This window comes from Schistocerca americana, chromosome 2, assembly GCF_021461395.2.
Source record: "Schistocerca americana isolate TAMUIC-IGC-003095 chromosome 2, iqSchAmer2.1, whole genome shotgun sequence".
Taxonomy (NCBI): domain Eukaryota; kingdom Metazoa; phylum Arthropoda; class Insecta; order Orthoptera; family Acrididae; genus Schistocerca; species Schistocerca americana.
The window spans coordinates 488,971,758-488,999,212 of NC_060120.1; the positions used below are offsets into that span (position 1 = coordinate 488,971,758).

The window sequence follows — 27,455 nt, forward strand, 5'->3', positions numbered from 1 at the left end:
TGCAGCTGTGACTTATTAAACTGATAGTTCGGTAATTTTCACATCTGTCAACACCTGCTTTCTTTGGGATTGGAATTATTATATTCTTCTTGAAGTCTGAGGGTATTTCGCCTGTCTCATATGTCTTGCTCACCAGATGGTAGAGTTTTGTCATGACTGGCTCTCCCAAGGCCATCAGTAGTTCTAACGGAATGTTGTCTACTCCCGGGGCCTTGTTTCGACTCAGGTCTTTCAGTGCTCTGTCAGACTCTTCACGCAGTATCTTATCTCCCATAATCACATAGAACAGACAATAACTTCCTCCTAGGAATCCGGTCATATGCCTTTTCTAGATCTATAAAACATAGATACGATTTCCTGTTCCACTCATAACACTTCACCATTATTTGCCGTAAGCTAAAGATCTGGTCCTGACAACTTCTAAGAGGCCTAAACCCACAGTGATTTTCATTGAATTTGTCCTCAACTAATACTCGCACTTTCCTTTCAACAATACCTGAGAAGATTTTACCCACAACACTGATCAAAGAGATACCTCTGTAGTTGTTACAATCTTTTATGTTTCCATGTTTAAGGATTGGTGTGATTACTGATTTCGTCCAGTCTTATGGAACCTGTCCTGACTCCCACACCATTTCAATTGTCCTGTGTAGCCATTTAAGACCTGACATTCCACTGTATTTGATGAGTTCTGACTTAATTTCATCCACCCCAGCTGCTTTATTGCACTGCAATCTATTGACCATTTTCTCCACTTCCTCAAATGTGATCCTAATTCCATCACCATTCCTGTCCCATTGTACATCAAAATCTGAAACATTACTGATCGTATTTTCAGCTACATTGAGCAACTCTTCAAAATATTCCCTCCATCTGCCCAAGGCATCAACAGGATTCACCGGCAGTTTTCCTGACCTGTCCAAAATACTTGTCATTTCCTTCTTGCCTCTCTTTCGGAGACTGCTAATTACACTCCAGAATGGTTTTCCAGCAGCTTGACCCAAAGTCTCCAACCTGTTTCTAAAGTCTTCCCAAGATTTCTTCTTGGATGCTGTAATTCTCTGTTTGGCTTTGTTTCTTTCTTCAACATAATTTTCTCTGTCTACCTGAGTTCTAGTATGTAGCCATTTTTGATATGCCTTCTTTTTCCTTTCACAGGCTGCCTTGACTGTGTCATTCCACCAAGCTGTTTGCTTCATCCTACCTTTACACACTACTGTTCCAAGACATTCTTTGACCACTTCTAGTACTGTGTCCCTGTAACTTGTCCATTCCTTTTCCAGTGACTGCAATTGACTACATTCAACTAACTGGTACCTTTCTGAGATCACTGTTATGTTAATGGTGTGGGTGGTTCATGGTGTGTGTTCCTGGTCTCATGTCCTAGTTCATGAACAATGGGCAACATATGAGTGGCCAAGTAAGTGGTCCTGACAGTCGGGATACCAGTTACTTTGGAATAAGGCTGGGCATCTCGGACATTCCGAGTCATGGTCACCTTTGTGCTCAGACGGCAAAGACTACAAAATCCACCGGTTAGTCCCTCAACCGTTAGGGGTAAAACTCAATGGGACCTGGGGCAAGTAAGGCTAGCAACCTGCTTCCCTGGTACTATAATTATGATGCTGGCAACAATCAGCAAAATTCCTCGGATCTTCGGAGGCGACGGATTCCCACCTCTAATTGACAAACCAGGGACTCCTAAGATACGACTCGGCAAACGAATGGTAACGAGATGGGGAGCTATTAATAGCAATGGGGGCTACTCTGGAAAGAAGGTAGAGCTGGTAGAGGCTGCAAGTAAGATGGGGTTGGACATTTTAGCTGTTAGTGACATTCGGGTAAGAGGTGAGAAAGAAAAGGAAGTGGGAGAATACAAGGTCTACCTGTCAGGAGTCAAAGCAGGAATAGCACAATGGGGTGTAGGGCTTTTCATCAGGAAAGAAATGGAACCCAGCGTAGTTGCAATAAGGTATGTAAACGAACGACTGATGTGGACAGATTTGGCAGTGTCTAGCAAAGAAAATTAGGATTGTGTCAGTATACTTGCATTGTGAAGGGACAGATCAAGATAAGATGGATAGTTTTTATGACATCCTCAGTGATGTAGTTGTTAGAGTAAAGGACAAGGACAGTGTTCTGATCATGGGTGATTTTAATGCCAGGATTGGAAATCGAACAGAAGGGTATGAAAAGGTTATGGGTAAATTTGGAGAGGATATGGAGGCCAACAGGAACAGGAAACAACTCTTGGATTTCTGTGCCAGTATGGGCTAAGTAATCACAAACTCCTTTTTTAAACATAAGTACATTCACCGGTATACTTGGGAAGGCAGGGGAACCAAATCTGTCATTGACTATATAATAACAGATCAGGAATTCAGGAAGGCTGTGAGGGACACTTGTGTATTCAGGGGATTCTTTGATGACACTGATCACTATTTAATCTGCAGTGAAATTGGTATTGTGAGGCCGAAAGTGCAGGAGGTCAGGTCCATGTGTAGGAGGATAAGAGTGGAGAAACTTCAGGATAAGGAAATCAGGCACAAGTACATTTTAAATGTACCGATTTTTTGTGTGGCCGATGCTCTTCCTCCTAACTGACATTCACAGGATTGACTCTGAGATGTAATACATGCAGTAACTACCATGTTTTTTTATTATTGAATCTTGCATATTTTGACACTTTTCATACACTTTTTTAAGCATTTTTCTTGCATATTTGCATGCATATTTTAAGGTTTGAATGATGCATATAATGCAGTCACTAGTGATGAGTCCCACCTCAAACTGAGCTCTGAGGACCAGTGCAGGTGTGTCTGGAGACACTCTGGACAGTGGTGGGACACCAACCAGACCGCGATATGGCCCAACAACCAGGAGTGATGGTCTGGGGAGTGATTTCATTTCATAGAAGGACCCCCTTTGGTTGTCATCCGTGGTGCCCTTACAGGACAGCAGTACATCGGTGATATTCTGTGCTTCATTTTGTTCTCTTCATGGACAGCCACCCTTGATTTACCTTTCAACAAGACAATGGCCACTTGCTCATGGTGAAAGTGAAAGTTTCTACTGCTTGTCTTCATGCTTGACAAACCCTACCTTAGCCAGCAAGGTCACCAGATCTCTCCCCAATTGAAAATGTTTGCAGCATTATTGGCAGGGCCCTCCAACCAGCTCAGTATTTTGACAATCTAACAAGCTAGCTGGACAGAATTTGGCATGATATCCTTCATGATATCCTTCAGCAGGACATCCACTAAATCTATCAATCAATCCCAAACTGAATAACTGCTTGTATATAGCCCATAAGTGGACCAGTGCATTATTGATTTACTCAATTTTGAAGCTCCTTCTCTTGAATAAATCATCCAACTTTTTTTTTTAAATTGTCTGTACAGGTACATCACGTCTACTGATTTCCATTTCATTTGGGTAATCACTTCATGGTGCAATCCAACCACTCCCCACCTTAGAGGGCATGTTATGCATGAAAAATTTGACAGTGGGAGAGAGAAAGGCTAAATTTTTTGCAGGAAATATTCTCAAACTTGATGCAAAGAAGAAGAGACAGAAAAGTTCTGTTATTTTCAAACAGTACTCTCAAAAGTGTTACAATACTTTAGGTTTTATGTAGTTTTTGCTTGGAAAGTCCAATGACATTAACATTATTCAAAGACATTGTGAACTCTGTCAGAGGTCATGGTGCAATGTGTTCAGTGCATTTATGATGCAGGAATTCCACTTGGGCAGGCAGCACTCCATGTCAGTGAACCAAAAAGTTTTGAATGGTACAAGAGGAATGTTCCCGCCAAATTTCACATACCTAAGACAAGTTGTTTATCTTGGGTGTTAATATACCAGTCAGCACTGTGAAAAACAAATCATTTGGAAAATTATATCAAAAGAGACCAAAATATAACTCTTACAATAATGGAAATTCCAGGATGGAGGTAATACTCTGATATATGAGGTGCAATCAAATATTTGTAACATCTGTAATATTATAGTACAAAGAAAGCACTTGTGCATACATGTTGCTGCTGCTGTTGTCATTGTTACTGTGCTCTCTAGTCTGAAGACATGCTTGATGCAGCTGTGCACACTAGTGTATTCTGTGAATACTTTTTCAGTTCTGCATGCATTGACTTAAACCTGCTTCCTGGAGTCAAGTCTTGGTGTCTCCCCTTACACTCCCCCCCCCCCCTCCCCCCCCAAACACACTTCCTTCCATTATCCAATTAGTAATTCCTTGATATATCAGGATGTGGCCTATTAACTGATCCTTCTTTCAATCAGGCTGTGCTCTACAGCTCTTTTCTTCAAGGTTCAATTCAGTCCCTCTTCTTAGTTACTCAGTATACAAATGTAATCTTGAGCATTCTTCTGTAGCTTAGCATTCACCTACATCTACATGACTGTTCTGCAATTCACACTTAAGTGCCTGGCAGGGGCGCTCATCGAACCATCTTAAAAACTATTTCTCCACCATTCCACTCTCAAACAGCACATGGTAAAAATGAACACAAAAATCTTTCTGTATCTGCTCTGATAACTCTTATTTTATTATGATGATCATTTCTCTGAATGTAGGCTGGCATCAATAAAATGTTTTTGCATTCACAGGAGAAAATTGATGGTAGAAATTTCTTAAAAAAATATCACTGCAACAAAAAATGCCTTTGTTTTAATGACTGCCACACCAATTTGTGTATCATACCTGTGACACTTTCTCACCTATTTTGCAATAACACAAAATGAGCTGCCCTCCTTTAGGCTTTTCATTGTCCTTACTCAATCCTATCCAGTGAGGATCCCATATCACATAGCAATACTCTAGCAGAGGATGTACAGATATAGTGTAGGTGGTCTCTTTAGTAAATCTGTTGCATCTTCTGTCTTCTACCAATAAAATGATGTCTTTTCTTTGCCTTACCCACAACATTATCTATGTGATGGTTCCAATCTGAGTTGTTTGTAATTGTAATTCCTAATTATTTAGTTGAATTTACAGCCTTCAAGTGTGTGATTTATTGCATAACTAAAATGTAATTGGTTCCTTTTACTACTCATGTGGATGACCTCACACTTTTCCTTAGTTAATGTCAATTGCCACTTCTCACATCATACAGATATTGTGTCTAAGTAATCTTGCAACTGATTTTGACATTCTAATGACTTCACTGGCTGCTCAGATTGCCTCCTAAATTGCCTACAGAGCCGAGAAACAGCAGAAGGCCAATAACACTTCCTTAGGTAATGCCAGACATCACTTCTGTTTTACTCAATTACTTTCTGTCAGTTACTACAGACTGGAACCTTACTGATAGGAAATTGTGAATCCAGTTCCACAACTGAGATAATACTCCATAGGCACAAAATTTGATTAGAAGTCTCTTGTTATGAACAGTGTCAAAAGCCTTCCAGAAATCTAGAAATATGGACTCAATTTCATGTCCCCTGTTGGTATCATTCACTACTTCATGTGAATAAAGAGTTACTCATGTATAATAGGCATAATATTTTCTGAATCCATGCAATGTATTGGTAGACCATTTTCTTCAAGGTAACTGTTAATGTTTGAATACAGTATATGTTCCATAATACTGCTGCAAATCAATGTCAGCGATGTGGATCCCATAATTCATTGGATTATTCCTACTTGCTTTATTGTGTATTGCTGTGACCTGTGCAGCTTTCAAGTCATTAGGTACAGGGCTTTTGTCAGTCAATCATTTTTATATGATTGCTAAGTATGGAGGTAATGTGTTAGTATACTCTGAAAGAAACCTAATTGGTATACAATCTGGACTGCACGGCCTGCCTTTATTAAGTGACTGAAACTGCTTTGATGGACCAAGGATATCTACTTCAAAGCTTCTCATGCTGGCAGTTGCTGTTGACTCAAATTCTGGAATAATTACTTTGTCTTCTTTGGTGAAGCAATTTCAGAAATCTGGGTTTAGTAACTCCACTTTAGTGGTACTGTCATTGGTAAAATTACCACTGGTACCACATAGTGGAGGTAACTGATTGTGTCTTGCCACTGATGTAATTTACATACAACCAGAATATCTTCTGATTTTCTGCCATATTTCAAGACAGAGTTTCACTGAAGTCCATACTAAGTTTTGAGCTTCAGAAACACATCCTCAATCTTGCAGATTTTGCATTCTTTTGAATTTGGTATGCGTGAATATATATTAAATCTTCTGCAACAGAGTTCTGACCTGCTTGCAGAATTCCAAAAGCATCTATTCTCTTATTGTCTGTACTGTCTATTGGTCACATTTTAATACAAACAATAAATGAAGTCCAAAAAGACAATTAAAGAAAAGAAGCATTTGAAGGATAGATAAGCAAAGGAAAACACTAAAAGAGAGGACTTAATCATTGATGAGATGGAGGATGGTGATGAGAGAAGTTCACCTCCTTTAGACAGTTATAAGTAATTGAAGTAATATTAAAGGAGGGAGGACTGGGGTTCAGTATCCCACAGATAATGTGATCATCAGAGATGGAGCTCAGATTGGAAATGATGGAGAGAAATTGCTCATGTCTTTTACAAAAATAAATAAATAATTTATATTGATTTTGGAAAACCATAGGAGACCCATACCTGGACAGCCAGAAAGAGAATCGAGTCCTGATCCTTCTGAATGTGAGCTCAATGTCTTATCATAGTGCCAGTTCACCATTGTTAATACATTGTAAGGCTATATAGCATGTTTTTGACCTCTGTTATTCTTATGATCTTAAAGTATGTTAATCCATGTTGTAGCTACCTAATTCCTGTTTTGCTTTTGTCTTTATAACTATTTCTTAGTTTTAATGACCTTTTACACCCATTGCATTTATCCTGAGTAAATGGAAACTTTCATATTAGTTTGCAGTTTCTCAATTATACAGAATGCATCTTTCTATGTATTTGGTCTACATAAAAATTACAGAGCTGTCACAAGTAGGCTGAATGTGCAATGGCATGAATTTGAACAAAGAACATGAAGACCTGTTTTGGGCCTTATTCATGGCATATATGTGGACAAGGAAAAAGAGCTCCTATATTTTCCTGGTGAAAATACACTTTTCCCAGATAAAAATACACTATACTCTGGCTGAAAATACATTTTTCCATGTTATATGATAATATACTTTCCCTCTTAGCTGTAAAACAGCAATCCTTTGAATGGTAAAGGTTTTATAAATTGGCGTAAGAACTTCCTGGAACCTTAGGAAATGAAACCCAGCAAAAAAAGATATGCTTTGGAAGGATCTTTGATGTATAGCAATGTGGACACTGCATATATCTGTATTACCTAAGTATAAATATGTATTCCTCCAAATACAGCACAGTAGTTTCTGAAGCACTGAAATTGCACAGTGTGATCTGCTTTTGTCAGCTAATCATAGCTCATGTCATGTGATCTTGCTAGCCAGTGACAGCAGATATTCAGAGCATAGGACACACGAGATGGTCAGCCAATAGCAAACTCACTGTTAAGAAGTTGTGTGAACACACAAATAGGAAAAATTAATGGTTTAAATTAATACCCATACAGTATAGCAACAAGAAAAGCTAAACTTTCAAATATATTATTCATATTTTTCAGTATGTGTTACCTTTCAAGATATATCAAATACAACTGTGCCAATAAAATTTTACATAATGGTATGAATGGTTGGTCTTCTGGCCCAAAATTTTTCTAAGTGGCTGGTCCTCAAAGTGTTAATTTTTGAATGATGTCAAATGCTCCATGATTTAAGAAATTAATCGCACATTCTCATGTGTAATGTAATTCATCTTGTGTAAAAAGCAATTTATTTCAAAAGTAATGATTCTCAAACCACCATCTGAAATATTTTCCCACAACCTGTTAGAAATGTAAACAGTTGTGAAATCTTGCTCATCAAAAGCAGTTTGTTGTTATGAAGTATTGTATTATCTTCATCCCAAAACCTTTGACACATTTTGCTGTCAACAGACCCTTGTGTGTACGCTGTTGTTACAAATGGTGCATTTTCTTTGCAACTTAAGTTTTATTTTTGAGTTATTCTCTCATTTATGTTTTATTGTTGCAGCGTTTCTTATCATTCAAATTACAAAAATTTAACTGAAAACTAAAATAATGAAAAAGTCCTAGAATTCTAAAAAATTCCCAGGTTTTTCCAGCATTTTTCCCAGATGAAAAAATTCCCACATTTTTTCTGGATTTCCCATCTGTTCCGTGGCATGTACACACTTTTATAAGTGACTGAGTTTTAGTGTAGTCATCACAAGGCAGTTTTCTTCAAATTGTATTAGGCTTTGGGTGGTATATGTTAAGCTCACGGAAAAGTATTTGCCTCAAACTTTATAATGAAGAGAAGATCACAATTCCATTGTAGACTAAAATTCTGTTATAGGTGCTGTAAGCTGTAACACTTCTTGGAGACACAGTGAGTACTTACACTCAACTAATGTGTGTGGGTAGGCAACAGCTGGTGTGGATTACCAGCATCGCCAGCTTATCATCTGGTCTGTTACCACTTTGACCATCTTTCTACACTGATTGTAGTTCCTAAGTATTAACTTTTACGTGTCTCTTGAATACAGAAACACACCCACACACTCACTCACTCACACACACACACACACACACACACACACACACACACACACACATTTTTGTTCTATGTGCTGCAGTTTCTTTAGATGTGATTTGAACACATTTGTGATCTCATGAAGTATAGGAGACATTTCACTGGTGATATATCTTCTTTTCTATCCACTTGCATGTGAGATACCTAACTGATTGAGGATGAGTTATGTGATATTATGGTTGCATCAAGCATATCAAAACTTATATTTCAGAGTTCTTTGTACTGTCGATTTCAAATATAGACTGATTTGATAACTTTAACTCTGCTGTCTGCCTGTTATTTTCAGTTTTACATATTCCTTTTTTCCTCCACTGGGAAGATAGTGTATGTAAAGGTGGGTACATAAAGGCTGTTTTGGCTATTTGATACAGAGTTACATTTCGTTAAATGATAACACCATTTGCCTTTCGTGTTGAAATTCTTGAGGAGCTTGTCAGCTTCTCAATATGTGCATTCTTGCAAGTGCTGACAGTAATACCTGAACCAATTGCTTGGATTTACAAAAGTTACAGTAACCAAAGATGTGTACATCGAATATTTTGGGCCAAATAAGAGCAGTATGTATTTGACATATTAGCAAATGGTTTACATGCAGGTTTTTATTCAGGATATCCCACCTAACTATGCCACCTCATAAATGCTACAAAATGTGAAAAGTGAAACTGGCTATGGAAGCACCTCTGCCAGGGGCTCACACATAGTGACTCCATATAGGTCAACAACTGCCACTTTCACACAAAGCTTTGTTTTTTAAATAACACATTTATATTTTTTTACAGAAATGAAAACAAGATCTACAGTTAGTGATGGCAGACTTTGTTTCACTGTTCTAAACCTCATACACTCCAAAATATTTCTGCCTTAGTGCACGGAAGGGTGAGGATTGGCTGCACTGTCCTGCAGCTGGCTGCCAGAGGCTCACACAGTGGACAGGTAAAAGGTAAACAAAACATAACTTTCAACATAAAGTTATGTTTATTTAAGTGGCACTTGGTTTTCCTACAGAAATGAAAATTAGGGGTATAATTTGGTGATATGACTAGTTCTAACATCCTGAACACAATTATTAGTGGTGTATAGTCCACAGAAATGTCTAGTTTGTGCATGACATCCAGCACAGAAAAAATACTCTCAAACAACCGGTAATGCCACATCTGATGAACCTGTGTTACCTTAAGAAATGTTCAAAGTCCCACTCTTTGCATCAGTACACTTGTGGAGACTGTGAATAAGTAAGCTCTGTACACAATGTAGTGTTTCTGCAGTATACACACGTTGTAGTGTTTCTATAAATACTGTTGCATTTGCATTGGCAATATTTTGTTGCATATCCTCTGGTGTTGTTGGGGGTTCATGGTACATATGATCTTTCACTGCACCCCCAGAGAAAGAAGTCTAATGGGTTCATGTTGGGGGACCAGGTTGGCCAGCTCACAGGACCTCCCCATCCTATCCACCTATTTGGAAACATTGCATCCACAAATTCCCTGGAAACATATGTTTAGTGTGTGGGGCACCCATTACGCTGGAACTATATTGATAGTCATGTTTCCAAGTCCAAATCCTCCATGAGGAGGAGTAGGGTATCTTGCAGAAATGATGCATATCACCATCTGGTTAATGTTCTTTGATAAATATTGGTAACTACAGTATGTGTACCAATTACACTGCAGCAAACATTGACACACTACTGCTGTTGATCAGCAGCTGTGTGGAGCTACTGGGGATTTTGCAAGGATCAGTAGTAAATGTTCCACAGATTCATATGACTATGATTTGTAAATAAAGCTTCAATCATAAACAACATATCACGTAGGAAGTCAGAATGACCTTGCAACTGCTGAAGTACAAAACAACAGAATTCACCCCATGTAGTTCTTGGTGGAGTGAGATATGATACAGATGAAGCATATACCTATGCAAAATCCTCCACACACTACTACAGCTTACTCCAGAACTGCTTGCAATCTGTCACACATTCACCTCAGGATTGTGTACCACAACAGGCAGAACAACAATTTTGCTGTCACTGTTAGTTGCTGTGTTTGCATGCTGATGCCTTCTGGGTGGCCAGCTGCCAATTTCTATGAGACTGATGCAGATGTTGGAAATGGTATGATGTGGACACTGCTTATCTGTTAGCATTTGGTGCACATTGCTACAGCTGTGGTTGCATTTCTGTGACATTTGCCATAAATTAACATCGTATTTAGTTTTTATTCATTACGGAAAACTGGCATATCATTGAGATGACCGCAAATGTCATGAGCCACTCCAAAACAGGAACTGCACTTTACATGAAATGCATTACAGTGTATTTTCCTGTTTGACACCAACAGTAGTACAGCAGGCCTGAGTACGAGACACTAATATACTGCACATCGTATGTAGAATGTGCGTACTGTTAGTGATCTGTTACAACAGGCTGCAGGACAGCGCAGAAACCATAGCACAACTATCATCCATTAAAGTCTGATATTTCATTATGTATGAGATTTAGAATAGTGAAACATGTCTACCATCACCAACTGTACCTCTTGTTTTCATTTCTGTAGGAAAAAAATACTTGTGCCATATAAAGGACCTGAATTTGTGTTGAAAATGGTGTTAGTTGACCTTTGTGGATTATGCATTCTTGCTCATTTTGTGGACCTCAGACACAGGTTTACCCCTGTCAATTGCATTTTTCACATTTTGCTTATTTTTGGAAATATATAGCAGAGTTAGGTGAGACACCCTGCATATATCAACTATAGAGTGAAAGAAACATTTGACAGGTTGTAATAAAAAGTAATAAATTGAAAGGTGTATTTGAAAAAGAAGTGGAATGAAATACTGGAAGCAAAAAGCTTCCTCACATTCACATCAGTTCACCTCAAACAACATTAACTGATGACAGAAAAAATATATTAAGTGGGACATGCTGGCTATCTGTAAGGAAAAGATAAATGCAAGTATCTGAATTGTCTATGTTATGAAAATTATTGTAACCATGTAATTATAGAGCTTTTAATAAAAAACAAACATTAGTTGTAAAATGGCACCATAGAATTAAAGCAATTTGTAGACAACATATGATAATCGGCAGTTCTTGTTGCTTAACTACTATTGTAATGTAAAACAGGGAATTGTATAGAAATGGTGAATAGCTTTGACAGTAATACCCATTTGGTGCTGAATTGTGGTTACAGGAGATGAGTCAGACCTGGATCATATCCACCCAACAAACAGTGACCATTAGTCTTGCATAATGATCAGCCTGAATGTTGTTTATTTGTCTAGACAAATGAAGCCTGGTTTCTCATCTTCACTTAAAGATCATAACACACAAACAGTTAAAACACAGATGCACACACAACAAGCTTAATATGATTCACAGACTGATGACAAACATCTCTTCCCATTCTTAGGCTACTTTCACATTGTGCACTGGTACAGGCTTTGATGGGATGTGCTGTACTGGCCTGCACCTAGCAGACACAAGCTGTTGTCCAGTGTGTTCACACCATATGCTGATATCTAAAAGCTCTTGGCCATCTATAAGACTACACCACATTGTTTTATGGATCTATTTTTTTCCCTAAAAGTTTTACTTTTCTTGTGAAAGAAAGCCTACTTTTTTATTCACATTATTTTTTAGTTCTGTAACATTTTTCACTTGATTATGAAGAAAGTACATGCTTAAAAGATCTAATTTTCATACAGATGATAGTGTACCATCTTAACTTCCTAATAAACCATTTACATTTTAATAATTCATTATAGTAATTGTGAAATGCTGCTATTCTTCAAGCATGTGCACTTGATTTACCTATCATGTAGTGAAAAACCTTGATAGATGGTAGCTTACTCTTAGATACATCTTAGATCATACATTACTGCAAGTGAAATATGGCTAAAAGTACAAAAAAATCTTCAAATGGTAATGACACTGAGGCCTATCTCTGTTCACAAGTAAATGTGAATTACTGAGTGGTATCAATGCTGCGATCGCAAGTTTATAGAGTTTGCATGCTTTATCATAGTGACAAACACTGTAGAGGAACAAAAAACAAATTACCAATGATCAATGGAGGCATAGAGTCACTTCCTTATGTTACTTCAATGATACATGTACAGAGAAAAACCAAACATATACAAATTTTTCTCTTGACAATGACCAATTATGCTCGCTATGATTTTATAACAGGTCACACTTGACATGAGAAAAGTCAAGTAATTATTTGTTGTCAACATCCTATAATTAACAGAATGTACACTTCATCTCTGGAACTAGAAGAGAAGAATAAATTAATCCAGGATGAGACATTGCTGTGGCTGGACTATAATGAAAGCTTGTGAGATTCTACTTAATTACTTTATAGTTAGAGGTCAAAAGTGGCAGAGACCATATGATAGAGTTACATTTATAGATGTTTCCGCGTCTAAGGTACTAAAGCACAATATGTTCTGATTTGAAATTTTCACTTTTGTATTTCTATGAAACTGTAATACCACAAGTTATAAATAATTACATTGACCCTATCTCCTTTTTCAAAGAACTGTGCATAGTTCTTCAGAATAACGTTTCTTTTAGGAAATGTATGTGATGAAATCAAGGGCAAGTGGAACTGCATTTCAGTGGACTTTTCCCTGAACTGCATGATCTCCCCTTGCCAAATTTTTAAATTCTCATCTCCATCACTAAGGAGCTTCTATTCATATTTTTCCATTTTAACAGGAAAATGAAGGAAGATGCTGTCGATGTCATGGTCTTTAAAGACAGTTAACAAAAGGAATAATGGGTAGTTGTAGCATAGCCTCAAACATTGCAGAACAGGTAAACAAATTACTGCCGATTGATGGAGGTTGTGCACATCACTGTTAGCCCCCCCCCCCCCAACTTCTATACTGTTTTGATAGTGCAATGACTCATCAAGTCCCGAAGTACTGGAGAAATAGGAAGTTATGTATCTCATCCCATAAACAGTGACATACATTTAGGAGAGATTTTTGCTTTACATAAAGAAATAAAAACTTTCGCAAATAATTGTATCTGTGTTACATAATTAATCATAATACATTTCAGTGTGTGCTGCAAAACAGTCAAGAACTCACACACATCAGACAGTAAATAGAATCATCATCTTCACTAATATCTTGCTGTGCCTTCATCAAAGGCATTTTATCCTTTCTGAGTTGTAAAAATTCTTCAGTATTTTGCTAAGTGGTTTTTTAGTTGGCTGTGGAGATGGTTCATCGCCTGGAGCCAATGACGACCTCTCAGAATGATCTTCTTTGTCTTGCAACACAGATATATTGAAAAAGTTCTTGAGATAACGCCATTTAGCTCACTAGTTCTGCTTCCACAGACAAAGAACCATGCATAGTTCTTCAAACTAAAGTAGCTTTTAAGAAACTGTGATGAAACTAAGACCTAGTGGAACTTAGTTTTGATGGACTTTTCCCTGGATTATATGACCTGATTTTGCCAAGTTTTTCAAACTTTTCTCTGTCCCTAAGGTGTTCCCATTTTGCAAATATATGAAAATAGACGGACAAACCTCGTACAGTGACACTGCAGATAAAAGTGATAAGAGCAGATGGGAGACATTTCATATGTGTACTGCAGAAGCTATAATAGCTTCACTAAGTTGTGCCAGCTGCTGGCTCATACCAAAAATGTTAAACATTTTGATTGTTGCCAGCATGGCCCAGCTCTCACTGTGCCATCATGTCCTGGCTGCCAGTGTGAATACCACAATACAAAACAATGGGTCTGATATCTCACCACATCATAGCCTGGCCCAGCATGTCTCAGTCCAGTATATAGTGTGAACACAGTCTTAGACTAACAGACATTTACACTGAGAGGAAAGGCATCCAGCCACATAATTAAAATGAAAATATTCGTCATTTCTTGATAGGGGCTTGTCCACCATTATTGGACCTGTCAGATGGGACAAATGTCCCAGAAAAAAAGAAGAGATTGTACATAGAAGGGTAAACAAGATCCTTTAGAAATCAAAATCATAAACAACAACCACACTTTATGAAGAGTTCATGAATGGGTAGGAGATGGTCTCGGTGCTCGTTTAGTCTTTATTGTATTAGTTAGCAGTATTTTTTATGCCCTTCTCCCTAAAAGTTGAATATCCTGGTAGTTATGAATCTGAAGTGAATGTCAGTCAGTCTTTGAAGAAAATTTCTTTGGTTTTGAGGAATAATTATAGTCAATGTCATACAGGATTAAACTAATACTGGAAGTTTTGAAGAGTGACTTGTGCTATGGGAGGCACACAAAATGATGATGTCAGGTAAGAGAACAATGCTTCTCTCTGAAACTGAATGAGATTAACAAGTGTGTGACCTGGTGTCTAAATATTTTAAAATTACTGCCCCAATAATTTGTCTTACTCTGTATGACCATTTTGAGTTAACAGAAGTGGGTGTTACTAAACAGAAAGAGGATGATAGTTGTGCTTCATGATATTGAGGTGTTATCTACAGTTTCAAAATATGCCTCACATTGTGATGAAATGTCCACAAAAGCTCAGATGTCTCAAGATAAAAACATACCTGTGTTTATATGAGAACCACTATCTATGGACCTAGTGAGGGCTCATAGTACCATTAGAAAGTGGGTTACAAATCAATGATAATGATGAATCCAAGGCTCTGAGTGCCTCTCTAACAGCTGCTGTGCCCTCACATTACATTGTCTCTCTAAATTGACCACTCCCTTCTTGATACTGCATTCAGCTATGGTTCACCCAACCCTGCCAAAGTCATTGACTAGTGGCATCACTCTCATTCAAATAGTGAACAATTCACTGATTACTCGAACCAGCTTCTTTGAGCCCAACTACACATCCTCTACCAAATGCTGACATCTGTGTATGCTGTTCACATGCCTGTTTGTGAAACATAGTTACAGTCCAGCTGAGCATTTCATGCCCTGATATCGACGTGTCCCCTGTTTACTATCTTTGCCAGCTGCGTAGTGAAAATGTACTGTAGCATCACCCATTCATCTATTGACTGTCAGAGTTTACAGTTTTGCATATCTGTATTAAAATCAATTTGTGACCACTTTGGATAACTTCTTCGTGGCGTTTTCTTTTTCTTTTCCTTTTTTAAAATTTTCACCAGGCCTATCAGATTAAAATCAGAACAATACCTCAGTTTTCTCATCTTATTCAAATATTTTTCATGGTATGTTAAGTGACTATAACTAGCAATAGCAATTTAGTGAAGGTACTACAAAACAAGTTAGTGGTGTTTCTTTTCCATTTTTACCAAATAGACTTGGACTCAGGCAACTCCTGATGTGACTTCATTTATTAATTGAAAGTTTTAATATTATTTAATACAAGTTTCAACATCAAAGTGGAATTTAAATGTTTCTCACTGAACGGCACAATAGTTTGCCTACGGATTTGGCTATAACATTATAAATACATACATTTTGGCTGAAAGCATTGTTACCCTTTCAGAAAGCTGAGAGTACTTTGTCATGTGAGATGTACATTGCAGAACAATAGAGGAATGTAAGAACAGCTGGAAAAAATGTCTACAAATACGAAGAAATTAGTTCAACCTTAAACATGCAAAACTTTATTTCATTGTCCACATTAAATCCAAATAAAATTTTGTGATTTTGACAATATCCTTGATTGTCTAAATCAGGAAAAGCAAAGTCCTACTACAGCATTAGCATAAATCCATTGATGTTTATTATTTCTAGTCATACTAGGTTATTTGCTATACATATTGGCTTGTTTAGTGTCTGTGCTTTTCTTCCAGAAAGTTCTTGTGTCAGTTAAACATCATCTTTTAGTAGGGCACTATCAAGTACTTTCAACAACGCCTGGTAGTGCTTGGGCAGCACTCAGGATTACATGTAGTTGGCTGCCATGAAAGGTCATGTATTAAATATATGGGTACGGAAAGTAATATGTTTCTGAACTCCATATGTGAGCAACAATAATGCGTTACAACTGGACCTGAGAGCAGACAAAATGTTAGACAATATTGGTATAATAATGGAAGGAGCAGAACATGAACTATAACTTTGTAAATTGAACCTTAGTGACATATCTTATCCCACAATGAAAAAAGAACTATAACAAAAATTAAGTAATGTGAGTCTTTATCAACAGTCAGGGTTGACATGAACTATGAATTCAGTAAACCGAGATTCATAGAAACTATTTTCATCTCAGAAATCCCACCATTTTTCAACTAATAATATGAGAGCAATGTGGTCATTTCAAATTTAACCTGGTGTGACCTACAATCAATTATTCTCTGATGTTCTGATAGTCTGGTGCCCATTTTGTGGCTGTACAATCAGTAAACTGGACGTAACTCTTACATAATGAAGTCAGCTGACAAACAAATTGAAAGAAATACCTGTGAACTCGAAACTTCATACAAATTTGATGCAGAAAATAAAAAATGAAATAGAACTTTTATTCAAGAGTTCTGTGACAAACAGCTTCATGCTCACATCAGTTCATACACTACCATTGTTATTGATCTCCATTACTGTTACTGATGCCACTACTAAAGAAGGATGACAACTTTCTTGTTAAGCAATATAGAAAAAGAGAATAAATGTGAGACAATAATGGTGTAGTGTGAACTGAACCAAAAGAAGAAAAACATTTACGCCCATCATTTCAACTTTTATATAATACGATACACAAACAGTTTCTTAATTTTTTTAATTTTTGAGTTTCGTTACAATGTTTTCCCAACCAATAATACAGAAAGATAGAAATAACCCTTTACACAGAATGAAACTAAAAACAGGTTAACTGAGAGTAAGTTTATTCAATGAAGTTTTGGGATTGCAGCCATGATATCTCAGGTGACAATCATGGAACTATCTACAGGTGAGTGTTTTGCACTGGAGATTGCTAATTCACATTGGAGACACATGCACAAAGGCAGCCAGTACATCAGTGACCTCTGTTGAGTTTCGCACCCTCTTTGGGACTGCTCTATCTATGGCATGGAAGCACATGCATAATGGTAATACTACAAGGGTGGTTTGAAAAGTTTTCGGTATCACCAAGAGAGGTCAGCACTAGCACAACGAGTTGTTCACAAGATATTCATTGGACTGTTGCCTGTAAACATGTGCCACATCAGTACTCTTGGAAGAGAGCTGTGGTGCTGACATGGCTCTGTCGTTGTTCCCGTGTAGTGATTTGCGAAGAGGAAAAAAAAATCAAGATTCGAGCAGTGGTTAAGTACTTTGTAAAAAAAGGTATGAAAGCAAAGGACATTATGCTGATTTCTAGAATACACTGGGGGACTCTACTCCTTCATATTCAACTGTTGTCAAGTAGACAAATGAATTTAAATTTGGTTTGGAAAGCTTAGATGATGATCTGCATGATGGTCAGCCAAGATGTGTCACTACTTCAGAAATCATTGCCAAAGTGCACAAAATGGTCATGGAGGATCACAGATTGAAAGCGCGTGAAATTGCTCACACTTGCCAGATGTCATCTGAAAGGGTATATCACATTTTGACTGAAGAATTAGAAATGAAAAAATTATCTGCAATGTGGGTGCCGCAACTCTTGACGGTGGATCAAAAACACATGAGAATGGACTTATCAGAACAATGTTTGTCCCATTTTAGGAGAAACGAACAAGATTTTTTGCACCAGTTTGTGAGCACAGATGAAACTTGGGTGCACTACTACACCCCAGAGACAAAACAACAGTCAAAGCAGTGGAAACATGCTGACTCTCCACCACCAAAGAAAGCAAAGACAATTCCTTTGGCAGGAAAGGTCATAGCATCAGTGTTCTCGGATGCGAAGGGGATACTGTTTGTAGATTATCTCCCTACTTGACAAACAATTACTGGAGAATATTATGCTAACCTCCTGGACAAATTGCAGCAAAAGATACACGAAAAAAGACGAGGTTTAGCAAGGAAGAAAGTCATCTTCCCTCAAGACAATGCGTGCCCTTGCACATGCCATTGCCATGGCAAAATTACATGAACTAAGGTACAAATTGTTGCCACACCCACCTTTTCCACCTGATATGCCTCCATCAGACTTCCATATCTTCCCAAAACTAAAAATTTTTCTTGGTGGACCAAGATTCACTTCAAATGAAGAATTGATAGGAGTTGACATATATTTAGCAGGCCTGGAGGAAACTCTTTTTTGAGATGGGATCAAGGCACTGGAACATCTTTGGATCAAGTGCATTAATCCAAACGGAGACTACATTGTAAAATAAAAAGAAGCTTCGGTGATGATAGTACTTTTTTCCATACCATTCCAAAAACTTTACAAACCACCCTTGTACATGTGCATACTCTGTCAAAATACAGGCTCCTGGAGTTAAAATTTAGATCTCAAATCAAGAAAATCAACCGTCACTAAATGTTTCATTAGTAATAAAATGTTTTCTTTCTGAAAAAGTTAATGAAATCACTGGGCCCCAGTCTAAAGCTGCCATCACAATTAATAAGATCTTCTGCCAAATGTATTTCCACCAGTTCCTTAATTACTGAATATCAGAAGTATCTTGTCATGGCAGAATAATCCTTGGACTGTTCTGTGGAGATACAATGCTTGGCTATGGCTGACTTACTGGGCTGCAAAAGGCGAGTGTGGCGATCATGTTCATTTCACTTTTCGAGCACTGTGCGCTTTGCCACACTACGAAGGTATTCTGTAGATTTCAGCCCTCCACAACAACAAATCATCCTTTGCCAAACTGAGAGCAGCACAAGTTTTTATATGTAGGTGGAATATTACTTTGATGTTAAGTTTCCTTAAGATTTTGTCTAATTTTGACGAAATATTGCTGACGTATGAGAGGAATGTCCTGGACTAAAACCACTCCTTCTCCTCTTGATCTTGTGGGTGGTCACGTTTCTTCTTGCTTAAAGTTATGCTGATTTTATGTAGTGAATATCCATTATCTTTGAATGCAGATTTTAGGTATTCCAGCTCCTTTGCAAGGTTATCCCCATCAGACACAAGATGCGCCCTGTGCACCAGCATTTGAAGTATGAAACTTCCTGGGAGATTAAAACTGTGTGCCAGACTGGGACTCGAACTCAGGACCAGCACACACTCCACTGCAGAGTGAAAATTTCATTGTAAACATTCCAAGGATGCTCATAGTTTGTTATGGGTGATGGCAGATAGAAGCCTGCAAATTGTACTTCCACACGACATTCTACGGATTAGTCTGCCATAGAAATATTGGACTAGACAAGATCCTTCTGGGATTCAATTATTAAGGAGTTGGTGGAAATACATTTGCCATAAGAACTTATTAATCATGATGGTGGCTTTCAACTGGATAAGGCAAGGCACCCAGTGATTTCTCTAACATTTTCCGAAAGAAAACATTTTATGCCTAATGACACATCTAGCAACAGATGATTTTTGGTGTCAAGTTAGCATTGTGAACTAGCAATCTCCAATGAAAAACACTCTCCTGAAGTTGGCTGAATAACTGCAAGCTGAAGTATGATGGCAAGAGGTAGGCATAATCCGGCTGCAATCCCAAAACTTCATGGAATACTCTTTATGCTGTCAAAATTTCAAGAGAGCAAATTTAATTATCTATATTGGTATCTTTTTACTTCGTTTATTCAAAGAGTTTGATCAAATTCTGATCAACAGGAGTAGACATTAGTCAAGTAGAAGTATGCCTAATGGCAGTTCTGGACAGCAGACTGTGTCTGTCTCAGTTGCTACTGAAAATGAATAAAGTAGAGAAAACTGCTCAACATACAGTTGAGTCGTACAATGGTCTTCAGACTCAGGAGTTAGGCTGAGAGAGAGAGAGAGACAGAGAGAGAAAGAGAGCTATATGGGCCCAGCACTTGGCCTATTACCTCTGTAGAATGGACAGTACCTGATACCTGAAAGTTTACCTATGAGTTCATGTGCCCATCTACCACTCAGTGCCACAGTTATATAGTTAGCAGCTACTATACTCCTCCCATTGGTTGTATTGCACTCAGGACCTTCCAGTATTGAATCAATTAGTATTAAAACACAGTTACTATGCATTTATTTTATTTTGTCTTAATCAGCATGAATCATAATACAACTAGAAAACATTTTAATATATCCATACACCAGAATTATTTGCTTTCAGCTATACAATTTCTATGTTACACTGCAGTCCAAGTCATCATTGCAACAAGTCACTGATATTACATGAAAATCAACATGAAAATTGGTAACAGAAATACTCAGGATTTCTGTGAATCAAACTTAATTTTCTTCATAACATGTCACCTCTCATAACATACCTTCATCAGTTGTTGTGTGAGTCTTGAGGACAGGCTCAGGAATTTTATCAGGCACCCTCATACTAGCCTCAACATTCCCACTTTCATTATCAGTTCCTACAGGTGGCCCCCAAATTCTCATCAAGAAAGGTTTCAGTTGTGTCTTACTAAGTTCTAAATAGGCAGCCTCTAGATTTCCATGATTGGCTGTTAGAACAGTTACAATATCCTCCCTAGTAAAATTTCCACGTGCCATCAGCTCCGCATACTGAAAAAAAGAAAATATGTTTACTATTCAATTCAAATAACAGACTCTTATGAAGTTGGAAATAATTGTAAATTTAATATTTTATTGTTTGATTTTAATTCATCTGTTTCATTGTGGGTGACCTTATCCAGTTGATAATATCACTGCATTCCACTTCTCTCAGAATAATTCAAAGATCTTTAGGATGAAATAGTTAGAAGGTGCTTACACAATTGCAAGCTTGTATGGCACTTGCAAATGTGTATGTTGCCATCAAGCAGCTTGTGAGACACTTAGCACAAACTGCCTAGGTTTGTTTTCTGTTGGAGTGCAAAGGGACACTAAAGGTCAGTGGAGACAGCACTGTTGCAAGTTTAAAAGTGTCTACAGGCTTGAGAGTGATGTGGCCCACATACTGTTCAGGCAAGTTTCATTGCATCAATGTTTCCCCTGAGTGGCTCATGAGCCTTTGTGAAAACACTGCTTGCAAATATATATACACCTTGATAAAGTTTAGAATGTTGGTAGACTTGCCTCAGGGCTTTTTCAATGTAAAGAGAATCTGCAGACCTTAATATACAGGGTGTTTCAAAAATGACCAGTATATTTGAAACGGCAATAAAAACTAAACGAGCAGCGATAGAAATACACCGTTTGTTGCAATATGCTTGGGACAACAGTACATTTTCAGGCAGACAAACTTTCGAAATTACAGTAGTTACAATTTTCAACAACAGATGGCGCTGCGGTCTGGGAAACCCTGTAGTATGATATTTTCCACATATCCACCATGCGTAGCAATAATATGGCGTAGTCTCTGAATGAAATTACCCGAAACCTTTGACAACGTGTCTGGCGGAATGGCTTCACATGCAGATGAGATGAACTGCTTCAGCTGTTCAATTGTTTCTGGATTCTGGCGGTACACCTGGTCTTTCAAGTGTCCCCACAGAAAGAAGTCACAGGGGTTCATGTCTGGCAAATAGGGAGGCCAATTCACGCCGCCTCCTGTATGTTTCGGATAGCCCAAAGCAATCACACGATCATCGAAATATTCATTCAGGAAATTAGACGAAGAATGTCCAGATAGCGTGATGCAGTAATCATTTCGGATCTGAAAAATGGGCCAATGATTCCTTTGGTAGAAATGGCGGCCCAGACCAGTACTTTTTGAGGATGCAGGGATGATGGGACTGCAACATGGGGCTTTTCGGTTCCCCATATGCGCCAGTTCTGTTTATTGACGAAGCCGTCCAGGTAAAAATAAGCTTCGTCAGTAAACCAAATGCTGCCCACATGCATATCGCCGTCATCAATCCTGTGCATTATATCGTTAGCGAATGTCTCTTGTGCAGCAATGGTAGCAGCGCTGAGGGGTTGCCGCGTTTGAATTTTGTATGGATAGAGGTGTAAACTCTGGCGCATGAGACGATACGTGGACATTGGCATCATTTGGACCGCAGTTGCAACACGGCGAACGGAAACCCGAGGCCGCTGTTGGATCACCTGCTGCACTAGCTGCGCGTTGCCCTCTGTGGTTGCCGTACGCGGTCGCCCTACCTATCCAGCACGTTCATCCGTCACGTTCCCAGTCCGTTGAAATTTTTCAAACAGATCCTTTATTGTATCGCTTTTCGGTCCTTTGGTTACATTAAACCTCCGTTGAAAACTTCGTCTTGTAGCAACAACACTGTGTTCTAGGCGGTGGAATTCCAACACCAGAAAAATCCCCTGTTCTAAGGAATAAACCATGTTGTCTACAGCACACTTGCACGTTGTGAACAGCACACGCTTACAGCAGAAAGACGACGCACAGAATGGCGCACCCACAGACTGCGTTGTCTTCTATATCTTTCACATCACTTGCAGTGCCATCTGTTGTTGAAAATTGTAACTACTGTAATTTCGAAAGTTTGTCCGCCTGAAAATGTACTGTTGTCCCAAGCATATTGCAACAAACGGTGTATTTCTATCGCTGCTCGTTTAGTTTTTATTGCCGTTTCAAATATACCGGTCATTTCTGAAACACCCTGTATGATCTAAGAGGTATAGAGAGAGACAAACAGCAGTAGAATACTTTGCATGTTTAGTGAAGTTTATGATTGATGTCTGAATTGAAGCTGGTATTTGAGAAAGAATATGAGGTAGGAGAGGACAGGTTCATAACATGATCATAATTGTAGAGATTTATTGATAGATCTCAGTAGTCAACTTTAACAGTTTATCAAACAAGGATAGTTAATTCAGAATATCAGTCACACAGCATACAGTCCATTAAAGCGTACCTTCTTCTGGCGCTGCTCTACACACTCAGTAACAGCTGCCCACACATTTCCTCGATGTATTCGTAATGCATCACGAGCTTCAGCAGCTGATATTGTTCCAATATTATTTTCATGTCTCTCATGCCCGTAGTTAGTGGCCAGAGTTACTACAGTATCAATCATATTGCGCCAGTTATCACGCAACCATGTAACTGGATTTTTCTCACCACAGTGTTCCATAGCCACTTGGAGATCTTCTGTTGTAAAGTTATGCATCTCTGCTTCCTGTTAACAAGATTCAAACACAAGTTAATGGTATCTAAAAGCCTTAGAAACAACATCTGTAAATAAATAATTGACTTTCTTTCATTCCTATATTGCAATATGCTTTAAGAGATCAGGTGCAATAAATTTACCACTAGAAGCCAAGATAATTCAGTAATTATGGACAGTACATTATGCTATTTTTGCATAATGTTTATATGATGAGAAAACAATATGCATTCAGAACACTGCAGTTCAAAATAAAATACAGGTGGTTTGGAAGGAAGTGCATTTCCACTTATGTATACCGAAGCTGCATGTGTTACTTCTTGAATCTAGTAAAAAGGTTGACAAGAAAGTAATATATCATCAAAGCTGAAGTAAAGAATATACTTAACTAACAGCAGCCATTATGTATAAAATAATAGTAATTAATTACAAATGGGAAGGAGCAAGGAGTACATCAAGGGCATAATCAAAGGTGTAAGAAATGAAACAGGAAAAAAATCTTGGTCAAATGAATTTGATGTAAGGACAAGATAAATTATATTGTAAATTTACGCTGTTATGCAAGGTGAATACTCCAGGTAATGGAGAAGATAAAGTAAATATTTAATAGAGAAGGCAATGTGGGCATTTGAAGAAAACAGGAAAGTACATTGAACTGTGCAGTACTATACTAGAAAGCATTTTGAGATCACTGATGGAAAAGCTTTTTTAGATCACTGATGGACATTTTTGTAGAAAAAGCTGGCAGATACAAGTATTTAAACAAAGATACAAACAGAGAAAAGTGTGTGAACAAAGAAGAAAGCAATAAAAGAAAAGACAAAATTTAGAAAGAAAAGGTTTATGAGGGAGAACAGATCTGCTAAATGAACAGAATGAAGAAAGAGGCCCATTAATAAGACAGTAGAGTTAGCACAAAAGCAAATGTATTGCCTAACAGGAGTGAAGAGCTGACACAAAAGTGCAGAGACAGAGGAGAATAGGGAAGCGGCGGTGATTGTTCCAGTACGATCAGGAAAAATTTTTTAGAACTGGAAATATCAGGTTTCTTGTACAATTCAATCAGAGAAAGAAAGAAGTATGGAACATGGAAGGCACTGGAATAGACGTAGTTCACAGAAGTAGTAAACAAAAATTACAGAAGTCATTGGAAGAATATGAATTTAACTCACTCCCTCTGTTTACATAAAATCAAAGTTTAGATTAAACACATTATTTCTTTAGGCATTCCAGGATGATTATTATTATATCCAGTCAACTTAAAATGCTTGTTTGTCTCAACATTTGTTCATTATTTTTTTCCACTATGTTATATACATGTCACGAAGAAAGAAGAATGGAAAAAAAGTAAAGAAAGAGGAAAAACAATGACAGTTTAGGTCTATAGCTGAAAAGCATCAAAGAGAAAACTCCTGTGTGTTTCATAAAGAAGAAGTAAAATCAAACTAATGAGAGGACAAATGAACAGTATATATTTTGAAACAGTTGACAAAAACCATTTGAGACAAATAAACATTCTTGAGTACATTCAAACATAGGGGACAAATTTAAAAAACATATTGTGATGTGGAACAAATTTTTGAAGATAGTGATGATGTGAGAATGAAGGGTACAAACAGATTAATGAAAAACAAAATTTGTTAAAAAGTAACTAATGAATGTACAAACTGTCTGCAGTAAGATGAAAAGATCATGCAGTCTGTGAAACTTATATGTACACAGTTACTGAAGAGATGTAGAAATTATGGCTGTGGTAATCAAAAGTGACCACACTACATTCATACAGAAAACATAAAGTCTGGAATGGATAAATGAAATTTGCATTAACGTCAATCAGTCCTCGGTTCTGACAAAACAAAAAGTGGAAATTTGTGCCAGCCTGATATTTTAACAAAGACCTTATGTTTTCAGAGTCAGTAATCTTCATTAATTGTGTTTTGTAGGTCTTATCATATTGTTATATTAGCATATGTCTCTTAGCTTGCTGTATTCATGCAAAAATATCAAAATTAGACAATTTTATTATCTTTAAAAGGTCCTAAGAGCAATTTAAATTTTTTGGCTTTTTGGATTTCATATTTGAAACTGTAATTTTGATGTTAAACATTTTATTTAGATGTAATATGCTGTCAGTTGTAAGGTAATGTATGTAAAGCTCATGCTCCCCCCCCCCCCCCCCCCTCCCTCCCGCCACCTTTCCCCTTTCTCCCCTCCTCCTCTATTTTCAATACAGCCAGTTTATATTTGCCTGGCCAACATCATAGAGTAAACAAAGCCATTCATGGGTTACACTATAACCAATCAAACTGAGGCGTAACTGTCATATATATAAATTACAAAGAACTGTATGTGTGGAAGTAAAAGCACAAGCTCAGGTTGTGTCAAGGATGGGGAAGGCTTTTGTAATTGGCCAAGTTTCTGTGCTATACAGCATCACAGGCCTCACCACAGACTTGTAGAGCTTTCCTTTCATTCTACAGCTAACCTTCTTATCACACAGTACTCTGCTCAGTTTCCTCCAGTTCATCCATCCACTCTTTATCCTGTGCTGTATTTCGGCCTCCAGTCCTCCATCACTTTGCATATAAGAGCCTAACTATTTAAGTTTCTTGACCACCATCAGTTGTTTTCCTTGCAGGTTAATATATAGATCTTAAGCATCCTTTGAAAACATATACTCTGTTTTCACCCTGTTAATTCTCATTTATCTGCTTATCAGTATATCACCTAGAAAATTCTAAAATAAAACAGCTACATCAGTTGGACAGAAGCTAATATCATACTATTGCAAAACCAGTCAGAGGAAAGGGAAAGTGGCTGTATGTTAAAAGATAACACTTTGGTCTTAGAGCCTACAAGTCACTGAATGTTATGTTGAACTGCTCTTTGAATCAGAATAACCTGCCAAATACTGATGCATTAGATTTAGACACCATGTACAACAGTGACAGACACTACCTTCAAAAACACATCACCTATCACCTATGAGGATTTAAACAATCATCTGGCCACTAAACAGCAGTGTTACTTCTTAACATGATAACAGTTTTTGCAAAACATTAAAATCTTGTGCTGATTTGATAGGACCATACTGATCTGTCTTTCTGTTCACTCAGTGACTCAAGGTGTAGCCTACATCTTGACTGAATTGAATACACAGTAATAACACACATCATAAAGTCTGAGATATGTGAGTCTCCTCTAATTACAGGCCCATTTCAGTCCTTACAGTGCTTTATTCCAATGTATTTTGCCTTTTATTCTAATACCTTTAATGAACTGTTCATAAACTGTGATTTTTGCCCATGGCACAAGCACATAGATTGTAAATCAGCCAACTCAGACACAGCCCAGCTGATGGGGGAACAGTCCTACAACTGCTTCACAGCAACTAGCTCACATTTTATACTAGAGCAACTGGTATCAAAAGTAGACATCGTCACTTCACATCATAGTTGTCTATTTCGTTCACAGCTGGGAGAAGATAAAACTGATCATGAACTGTTTTAGCTACTGTAGCCCATCTTCAGATATACACTCCTGGAAATTGAAATAAGAACACCGTGAATTCATTGTCCCAGGAAGGGGAAACTTTATTGACACATTCCTGGGGTCAGATACATCACATGATCACACTGACAGAACCACAGGCACATAGACACAGGCAACAGAGCATGCACAATGTCGGCACTAGTACAGTGTATATCCACCTTTCGCAGCAGTGCAGGCTGCTATTCTCCCATGGAGACGATCGTAGAGA

General features: G+C 37.8%; 1 protein-coding gene across 1 annotated transcript in view; it reads right to left on the reverse strand.

The window, feature by feature from the left end:
- LOC124594116 (E3 ubiquitin-protein ligase lubel) overlaps window positions 1-27,455 on the reverse strand; it is a 468,996-nt gene that overhangs the window by 128,143 nt on the left and 313,398 nt on the right. The window contains exons 14-15 of the mRNA XM_047132473.1: window positions 23,444-23,707; window positions 20,933-21,179 (exon numbers count right to left, since the gene is read on the reverse strand). Coding sequence (XP_046988429.1) covers window positions 20,933-21,179; window positions 23,444-23,707 — 511 coding nt within the window. The remainder of the gene's footprint in view (window positions 1-20,932; window positions 21,180-23,443; window positions 23,708-27,455) is intronic.